The sequence below is a fragment of the Silene latifolia genome, chromosome Y (assembly GCF_048544455.1).
Source record: "Silene latifolia isolate original U9 population chromosome Y, ASM4854445v1, whole genome shotgun sequence".
Lineage (NCBI taxonomy): Eukaryota > Viridiplantae > Streptophyta > Magnoliopsida > Caryophyllales > Caryophyllaceae > Silene > Silene latifolia.
This window is the reverse complement of record NC_133538.1, coordinates 472,746,615-472,757,240: the sequence shown is the minus strand read 5'-3', so window position 1 is coordinate 472,757,240 and position 10,626 is coordinate 472,746,615. Positions and strand designations below refer to the sequence as shown.

General features: G+C 36.4%; 1 protein-coding gene across 1 annotated transcript; it reads right to left on the bottom strand.

The window, feature by feature from the left end:
- LOC141633523 (protein CHROMOSOME TRANSMISSION FIDELITY 7-like) lies at positions 1 to 3,535 on the bottom strand. The gene is made up of 6 exons (XM_074445979.1): positions 3,296 to 3,535; positions 2,861 to 3,104; positions 2,672 to 2,773; positions 2,506 to 2,574; positions 2,028 to 2,377; positions 1 to 255 (listed from the first exon to the last, which is right to left on the bottom strand). Exons 1-6 carry the CDS (start codon positions 3,457 to 3,459, stop codon positions 126 to 128), a joined length of 1,059 nt encoding a protein of 352 aa, XP_074302080.1. The 5' UTR covers positions 3,460 to 3,535; the 3' UTR covers positions 1 to 125.
- Between the last annotated feature and the right edge of the window lie 7,091 nt (positions 3,536 to 10,626).

Genomic DNA, 10,626 nt, shown 5'->3' with positions numbered 1-10,626 from the left:
TTAAGAGAAAAAGAAAATTCCATATTTCTATAAGAAATAGATGAAGTTGCAAAATTATCACATGTTTCAATATGAACCACATACATTGATATTGTATGGAGTATGGACCAGTAGCCTGAGCGTTTTTAGTTCGCTTTGTACACCAGAAAAGATCCAGTGCCAGCGTATTTTATAGCCAATGCCTTTCCGGTTGAGGTTGGCTGAGAGAATGCTAGCTGAGAGTGCTCTAGAACACGATCTATGGAAAAGCTTTTCCTGCACGGGAAAGAAACTGTAAATTAAAAGATCGTACAGCATATCAGGTTAATAGAAGTATAAAACATATGACTAGCACACAAATAGAATGTTGTTTCTATTTTATGTATGCATGTGCCGGTGGAAACATCGTATATATAATGCATACCAGGATAGTTATCTTTCAAAGACACAAGTCTTTCGGATAGATACTGGTAAGAAAGAAGGGTGATTATTAGGATGTTCATAACTAAGGTTTGCTCAGTCAAAATTAGCAGCCTCTTGCTTGTGCTCAGCTAGTTTTAGGGCAGCCGTGTGCCCGTGTGGCTTTGAGGTTTTCACTATGGGCTTGCTCCATAACTTCACAGCTCATTTTCAGGTGTGATAATTACAGTAATACATAAAGATGAACACCCAGATGACAGAAGTAGACTAGTGCAATGTTGTTAGGATCGGGATTCTACTTTGAATCGATGGGGAGGGTAGGATCGAATCGGTAGAATCGGATCGTAGAATCGTAAGATTCTACAAATTCACTAAATATAGTTTTTTATTTGGTAAAAATATATAATTGAAGTTCGAAACACTTATTTATACACAAAATATTGATAGTTAATGAGTTTAATATCATTTCGTGAACATATTTCTACAAATTACACGAAATTTGGGTTTTACAATGTCATTATATAAAAATATATATTAATATATTTACTATGGAGTCGGATCGAAGGATCGTAAGATCGTAGGATCGTATTATGATCCTACCTCTAGAAAATTTCAAATAAATAGGATCGTAAGATTCTACAAACATGATAGAATCGTAGGATCCGGGATCGGTAAAGCATTTTTGAATCGTAAAATCGTAGAATCATAGGATCGAATCGGCATTCTGACAACAATGGACTAGTCATTAATCAATTGATGCTCAGGATTTTGAACAAGCACTTAAATTGATAAAGGCTCCTTAGAAGCTCCGTCACAAATTAACAAGTCTCGCATAATGCTATATTTTTGTACAAACAAACCACAAATTTTCAATTGGAAAAAAAAAAAGCTTTAATACAGTATCCTAGTATCAAGCATTAACCCATTAATCGAATCCCTACTACAACACCCCTTACAAAGCACCCAAATTTAGAAAGCAAAGAAGGATTAGTGGTGTACTGTGCCGTCACTTGTTTCCCACTTAGGCATTTTCTTCAAAAACAAATTCCCCCAAAGTGGAAGAAAATCATGAGGCAACAGTACAAAGCACATAGATAACTCAGCTGTGCTTAGCACTAAATAGATGTTAACCTTTTGTACAACCAGTCATTGAGAAATGTCAACTAAATTTCTCCATTAACTAATACTGAAAAAATGGAACATTTTCATATTTACCTAGCAAATGCAGGTAAATTTTAATAAATTTGGTTCACTGCCAAAGTGCCAACTTTCATAGAACATTATCAAACAAGTCCCACTAACGTTAGCGGTGTCTTGGCAGACTAAAGTTTCACCGAAATTTAACCAATGTCTTGTTAGTTGGGTTTCAAATTAAACTAACATGTACTGGGTACCATCTAAAGAGAGGAAAGCTATAGTATGTGGGAACAATGTGGGAAATAAGGAATTTACTGAATTCTCACAACTCAAAGAGTTAAGCGTTACTAGCAAAATTATAGTAGTGGCGATTTTTTCCAAGTATCTTTTCTTAACCAATTGTCAGAAACATGAGACCTTAGCACAACAAAAACTTTAAAGAACAAATAAAAAAAAAAACTGTGAAACGAATAATACTAACTGTACACTACCTGACAGCATCCAACAAATGAGTTGCGATATGTTTTCTTCTGTTAGAAGGGGTGACCCAGATCGCCCGTATGCCACACAAAGCGGGTGTAGCTTCTTCTTCGCACACAAGTGGTCTCAATGCATTTGAATCCAATACGTCCGAGCTTCTATGAGAATAGCCTTTTCTAGACACTTCCCTCTGAAAACAAATCTCACCAAACTGTAATGTTGTTGGTTTTGAAGCTACTTTCTTCCTGCTAATATCATAAAAAACCTTGTCCATGGAGTCCAAAAGAACTCTGTGTGCAGTGTTGATTGACTCAGCAACAACACATCCAGCAATTCTTTGTGATGAAACATATAGATAGGCCTGCAAACGACAGCAACGTAGGCAAAAACAGGCCCTTTAGTATGTTCTTTAACAAACCAGAAATACTGTCTCACAGAATCACACAATGCAGTAAGTTAACAACTGAAAAATCAAAAACAATCTGCAACCTGACAAAGGTCATGGAAGATCCATCCATCACCAAGTTCAATCTCCATCATTTTGACAACCTCTTGGACCTAACACCAATTGTTAGCTAATTAGACAAACTAAACATCGGTAACACATCATAAAAGCTTAATCTTCATCTAGTCCAACAATAATTAAACCAACAACCTTCTTTCTCTGAGCAGGAGGACCGCAATTGGACACAAGAATAACACGGTCCTTCTCCTTCTCAGGCAAGGGATGATGAATCACCTTCTCATGACGCCAACCCTATACACACACCATTGTCAAACCCACATAATCAAATATAAACACAGTTACAAGAAAGCGATGTATATATTATCATAATCCACACACCTTAAAAGGGATACCATTGGTAAAATTCTTGTGAAACGTGGCGTGAACCTTCTCATCGATTTCTTCTCCTTTCGCATACTTAGTCCCACATACTTTACAAGTATGAAGGAGGAAATCAGATTGACCTAATTCCAAATGAAATTGGGCATAGCTTCTCTTCTTGTTCAATGTCTTCCCTTTGCTACAACCAACCTTCAATTTGTCCTTCTCATCCCCAATTAATCCCCAATTTGTTTCTTCTCCTCTGTCAAATTAGGGTTACATTTACTAATTACAACAAATTAATGAATTATACCATCTGGGTAAGCAATAAACTAATCCTAGTCCCACCGTCTAAAATCATTTATTTACCTTTGATTAAGAAAATAAACAAATAATTGGGACGAAGGGAGTATTAAAGTTGTAACTCGAAAAATAGGAGCAAATGAGAAATACCTGGTGGATTGATGTGAATCCAAAGCTTGACGAGTGTACTTAACTCGAATTTGGGGAAGCTCATGAACCCTAATTTCGTCGAACAAGTCGTTGGAATTAGAAGTTTGTGGTGCAGCATTACAAGTAGGCAAGTGTTTGAAGAATGACTTGATCGTTTTCTGCATTTTTTTTTGTGTCAATCATTAATTTTCCCTAGTTGAGAGGGGTTTTCTTAAATTTTGTTGGCGCTAAAATTACTCATTTCCCGGCTACCTTTTGCTAAACAACAAGGTACACCAAACTTTTTTTTTTTTTTTTTTTTTTTTGAAATAAACCAGAGCGGTTTATCATATATTAATCAAATCCTGATCTGCATTATTCACAAAAGATTGCGGCAAACTATCCATCCAAAACCTTCTACCTATGGTCCATGGCGTAGCATGAGCTAGCTTATTACACACCCTACGAGTATAATTAAAAATAACAGAAACAAAGAACGAAACTAAACTAAAAATCTCGTCCTAAATAAGAAAAATGTCACCACGACCCTTCATCCTTCCCTTTAAATCAGCAACCACATTAAGACAATCGCTCTCGATGATAATACTCCGCATCCCAGCACGCTTCGCCTCCTTCAAGCCAAGAAGAATAGCTTTCGCCTCAGCCGATTTCACACAACAAATGCCCGAGCTTTGAACTGACACAGCCCATGCCACCCATCCATCACCATCTCGGCAGATCGCACCCAATCCTACACCCATCCCCTCTTTCACACCTGCATCGACATTTATCTTCCACGTACCATCAGACGGTCTAGCCCAGCTAACAACACTTGACGGCTCCTCCTCCCCCCTACCCACCTCAGTCCTATCCACTACCAAGCTCGTCATCTCCCATACCATATCCGTGATCCTCCTCACAACTCCCTCCCCCGTCCACTCCTCGTTATCAAATAACAGTTTATTTCTCTTCTCCCAAATCACCCAGCACGCGGTCATAAATAGAACACGCTCCTCCTTTCCCAAACCACACAACTCGCCCTCCACCCACTCCTTTATGCGCATACTACTATTGCTCCTGAAGACCTCCAGACCGAGCAACTCCCATACCTCTTCATTCCAACCACAATCCCGAACAACATGGATACAAGACTCCTCGACAGCATGACACCTCGGGCAAGACCCGTCAAAACTCCGAACCCGAGTTGCTATATTACCCTTAACCGGAAGCGCATCACTACACAGTTGCCACATGAACACTTTTATACGTGGTAACACCGGGGTACTCCAAATTACTTTCCAAAGCCAGCATCCCATCGAAACGTCGATGCTCTCCCCCCCCATCACTCTCTCGGCGGCTAGCGGCAGTATCCCTCTCGAACCGATATTCCACGTCACGCGTGCCATCCCATGTCCAACAATCCTCCTGTGCCAGCTCGCTCAGTCGTATATTCACGATCCTCTCCGCTTCAAAGGGTAGAAACATAGCCTCAACCTTTCCCCTATTCCACCTAGCCTCACCTGCCACCATTAGCTCATCAACTCGCATCCCCAGATCGAAATCTCCTCGTGGCGAAATTACACACCTAGATGATGTCCCTGGTATCCACGGGTCCAACCACACCCTTGTCTCCCTCCCGTCACCAACTCTCCTTCACGCTCCCAACCCCAACACATGCTTCGCATCACAAATACTCCTCCAGGTATAACTCGAATTATTACCTACAGCAGCATCCATGAAAGAGCAGTTCGGAAAGTATTTACCCTTTAGGACTCGGACCATCAAGCTCCCCTCGTTACACAACAATCGCCAAGCTTGCTTCGCTAACAGCGCCAAATTAAAATTACCAAAGTCCCTAAATCCCATACCCCCCTAGCCTTCGAACGGCACATAGCCTCCCAAGCCACCCATGATATCTTCCGCTTCCCATTTTCAGATCCCCACCAAAACCTCGAGACAATAGAACGAAGTTCATCACAAAAGTTAACTGGTAACTTAAAAACACTCATCGCATATGTAGGAATAGATTGGGCAACTGCCTTTATCAAAGTCTCCCTACCAGCTCTGCTAAATAATTTACCACGCCAACCCTGCATCTTATTATTCAATTTGTCCCTAACAATCTTGTTGAGAACCTGCTTGGAATGTCCTATAACCGTTGGTAATCCTAAATATTTCCCTTGCTGCTGCACAACCTGTACTCCTAATATTGAGGACACCTTATCCCGTCGCCAAGCAGTTGTACCCTTACTAAAAGACACAGTCGTCTTCTCTTTGCTCACCAGCTGTCCAGAGGCTCTCTCATACTTACCCAATAACTCTATGACAACACGGGCCTGAACTTCGCTAGCTTTAACAAAAATTATGCTATCGTCAGCGAAGAAAAGGTGAGAAATAACCAGTGATAACGGCGCCACCCGGATGCCATGTAGCACACCCTCCTCCACTTTACGCCTAATCATACTTGATAATACCTCTGCACAAAGAATAAATAAATAGGGAGATAACGGATCACCTTGACGCAAACCCCTACACGGTACAAAAGCTTCAGACGGAGACCCATTTATAAGCACTTCATACGACACAGTTCGAACACATCTCATCACATTACCCACTCAATTCCCATCAAACCCCATGGATAGCAGCACCTTCTCCAAAAACACCCATTCAACCCTATCATACGCTTTCGCCATATCCAGCTTTAACGCCATATGCCCTCCCCCACCTCGAGCATTCTTCATATAATGAAACATTTCGAATGCAATCAAAATATTATCTGAAATCAACCTACCAGGAGTAAAAGCGCTTTTATTTTTCGAAACCAAACTTCCCAGAAACTGGTTCAGTCTGTTAGCGAGCACCTTAGCTACTAATTTATACAATACATTGCATAAACTTATTGGCCGATAGTCAGTGAACTTATCCGGTGCCTTCTTCTTTGGGATCAAAACAATGTGCGTGCTATTAATAATAGCAGGGCTCTCACTACCATTCAAAATACGAAGTACTAACCTTGTAATGGATGGGCCCACAATATGCCAATAAGTTTGATAAAAGAGAGCATTCATACCATCAGGTCCAGGTGCTTTCAGAGGGTGCATTTGTTGTAACGCTTCGAACACTTCCACCTCCCTGTACTCAACCTTAAAGCTTTCATTCATCGCCACCGTCACCCTATCCTTCACACCACTAAGCAGCTCCTCGAAATCACCCGGCTGCGAAGACGTACACCAAACTTTTCATTCCACTATCTTTGACTAAGAAATATATAAAACTAGGTAGTATCTCGCGCTTCGGGTGGCCTGTTTTAAACTTTAACTAGTTTTCTTGCCCGTACGTCGCACGGATATTAAAATAATGTGTGATAAATCAATACTATATATTAATTCCAGAAACCAATGGACTTCAATGTAATTAAATAAATCTATACAAATTAATTTTACTATATAGTTTTTAATCATAGCACTATGTGATGGACCCGGCCAAAGGACTTCAATGTAAATATTATATAGTTTTGGTTAAAGTATAAATTTAGAGAACATTATAATATGGTGAATTTCCTTAAAATAACATGCCCTACTTATGGTATTAATTAATATAAAGATGTTAATTATTTAACATACACAAATATAATATTAATATATTAATATATATTTTGAAAACTATTAAAAGGTAAATAAATTAATCTAGATTTCCAAAAAATATAATATTCCATAATCATTAGATTTGTAATTTAATTAGTAAATAATAATGATTACTCTTAAATAATATTCTAATCTAATATTTTAGATTTATTTAAATATATAACTCTAATATAATTAGATAATCAACTATTATGATATGATAGTAACCACTATGTGAGTATTAAAAGCAACAATAATAGCAACCGGAGTAGTGAAAAGCGTACTAGCATAGTGAGAGTAGTGAAATTAACAATAATAAATGCGGGAGTAGTGAAAGAAATAATTATAACGGTGGGAGAAGTGAAAGTAATTGTACTATAGTAGACACAAAACATGTAATGAAAGTAACAGTACGAACAACGGGAAAAGTATGAAAAATTAACTAACAATTCGATTTTAAGAAAATATTAATTTATTTAAATATATGAGTTCGGCAAAACTAACTGGTTAACCGTTAAAATAACAAGGGTAATTAAACAAACAACAGTAACCAAAGAAGTAGTGAACATAATAGTATATATTAACATGGGATGTAGTATATATTAACATGGGATGTAGTAAAAGTAATAATATTAACAACGGGAGTGGTGAACGTGTCATATAATTTGTTGATTAATTTTTCATTTCATCATAATTTCAAGATATAAATTGTAAATGTATTTGTTAACCAAATTTAGCGAAACATATTTCGTAAAAAATTAAATTTAAATGGTAAATAAAGGTAGCCCGAGCGTAGCCGGACACCAAACCTAGTTACACAATAAAATGGAATATAGACATATAGTACATCGTTCATGTGTAAGATTTTATGTATGCCGCATGACCAACAAATAATTCTCATTAACATAATATTAACATAAGAATAAAAGAATGTTTGATTAATAAAATACTTTTTTTAGGACAATAAAACCAATATGAAGTTTATATATATGATACTTGGAATGATAGTTTTTAGAATTTGTTCCTTAATACCGGTTTGTTTTTCAATTGGTCGAGGAAAACAATAATATCTACTCCGCTTTATCAACTCAATGATACAACAAATTTCCCTCTTTCGAATAGCAACCATAATTTAATCATTGCTGGATCAAATTGTAATTATGTAAAAACATTTAGAGGTAGTTAGAATGTTCTATCTCCCGATCAAACTACATAAGTACGTTTGAATGTGAACCAAATTCTGACGCAATACTACATGCCTAGGGCTGCTTATGACCCCTCATCTCTATAGCAATAGTCTTGGCCCCCATGTTCTCATTTGAAACAAAATCTTTCACGCATACCCCTATTTTTCTTCCCTATTCACACACATGATCTAAAACAATCTTATCCCTTGAAAGATCGATCCTTGTCTCCGGAACTTATCTTAAATTTATCCAACCAAGTGAAAAACTAAACCCCTACTTCTAGAAAAATCCACCATCCAATGGAAACTAACCCCTGCTCTCGACAATGTTGTGTTTTTAGGAAAATAAAACCAATATGAAGTTTATATATATGATACTTGGGACTAAGAGTTTTTACATTTTGTTCGTTAATACCTGTTTTTTTTTCAATTGGTCAAGGAAAATAATAATATCTACTTTGCATAATCAACTCAATGATGCAACAAATCTCTTTCTTTAAAATAACAACCATAACTTAATCATTGTTGGGTCAAATGGTAGTTACGTAAAAACATTTACAGGTAGTTAAATGTTATACCTCCCGGTTAAACTATAGACGTACCTTTAAATGTGAACCAAATTCCAACGCAATACTACATGGCTGGGGCTGCTTATGACACCCCCTATAACAATATTCTTGCCCCCCATCTTCTCATTTGAAACAAAATCCTTCACGCACACCCCTATTTTTCTTCCCTATTCACACACATGATCTAAAACAATCTCATCCTTTGAAAGATCGATCCTTGTCTTCGAAACTTCTCTCAAATTTTTCCAACCATGTGAAAAACTAAACCTCTATTTCTAGAAAAATACACAATCTAATGGAAACTAACCCTTGCTCTCAACAATGTTGTTAGAATTAATATTTTACTTTAATTTGGATTGATGGGGTCAAGATTAAGTTTATCAGTATGATCTTTTGAGGTTTCTTGTTATTATTCATGTTACCTATATGTTTTAATGCAAGCAATATTTTGCTGATAAATAACCTTATTTATTATAATTATCCTCGTTAAACTCATCACCCTCCAAAAAGGCACCCTTCCTCCACCCCACTAATTTAACCGCAAAATAAAACATCAGCCACTGTGATTAGTTCTTACTACTTGAAACAACCTCCAATCCACTACCACTATCACTACCTTTCTGCCACGTTTTACATCTAAGAAGTCATAAATCACATTCACCTCCATGAAACACCGATCTTTACTCCAGATGATATGGAACCTCATCTCCCTTATTGAAGAAAATTTATTTCTCCTTCAACAAACAAAAGTTTAAGAAGCAATCTTCCCTTTTATCTCTCTCCCTTTCCCTTCCTAGTCTTTTTCTCGTCCACTCCCTTACCTCTATTCCATATACTCAAACAAAGTGTTTGGGTACTATGTTTATAAACTGAATAAGTTTGAATATTATATATATATACACGAACTTTGCTATTTATTTCATTTTGCATAAATAAATTTTACTACCTCCATCTCATTTTTATTGTCCTTTTTTCTTCAAATTTTATTATCTCATAATTATTATCCCCTTTCTATATCTAGTAAGGCAAAACTTTAGTCAACCAACTCTTCGCAATCAACCTCATTCCCGCTCAAAACACCCTTTAGCCCACTACTTAATCCCTTCGGTTCACACATATAACGGTCTAAAATGCAAAGCTTTCATCTCTCTCTTGAAAAGTCTATCTAACTAACTGAAAACTAACCGCTACTTTCTTAACTTCATCATTTTTACATCCCGTGAAGAATAAGTTGAACATGACAAAAAAATGCAGAAACTTAGGTTTTGTTTGATAACGACAGATTGAACATTTTTTTTAGCATTTTGAGAGTTTTTACACTATTTAAATAACAAATGTGCTATTTTGAGTGTTGATCATCAACATATTGAAATAGTAGATTGTGGTGTAATTTCATGTTTTGCATTATGACCTTTAATTATTATATTATAAGAAAATAAAAATTGAGTTTTTTTTATCTCTAAGGAAATTAAAGATCAAACTTTACCTTTATCATATTTATAATTAATATTCTTCACTTCAAATATATAAATCTAAGCAAGTTCAAATAAGTTAGCTAAAAGTTATAAATCACAAATTGTACGAAGCAGTATAATCATTTTTTTTTATTAATATGAAATAAATGTCATAAACTTCATGAGAATATTAATGCGGTAGAGAACCATAGAAGAGTTGGTAAGTACGTGCCCCCCTTTTAGGTTTAAATTTTTTCATTTATTTGTATATTTTTGCCTAAAGGTGGTTAAAGCATCGTATTATGCATGACGGATATGTCTCACCCTTCCCCAATTCGTATCTCTTCCTAAATTATAGTGATGATGTGCTCAATTTACACAAAATAAAAATAAAAATAAAAATAAAAATTATAGCAGCAACAATAATTAGTTTGCTCCATATAATTGAATAGTACCGTTTTTTATGCATGTAAATTTGTCAGAAGAAAAGCTTGAGAGAGACGATCTTCACTATGTTAGG

Bases quoted from the DNA above. Each gene is read 5' to 3' on its own strand.
- LOC141633523 (XM_074445979.1), bottom strand. From the start codon at position 3,459: ATGCAGAAAACGATCAAGTCATTCTTCAAACACTTGCCTACTTGTAAT. The intron at 3,105-3,295 runs GTATTTCTCATT...CTAATTTGACAG, and splicing joins GATTCACATCAATCCACCAG to AGGAGAAGAAACAAATTGGG. The intron at 2,774-2,860 runs GTGTGTGGATTA...GTGTGTGTATAG, and splicing joins CCAATGGTATCCCTTTTAAG to GGTTGGCGTCATGAGAAGGT.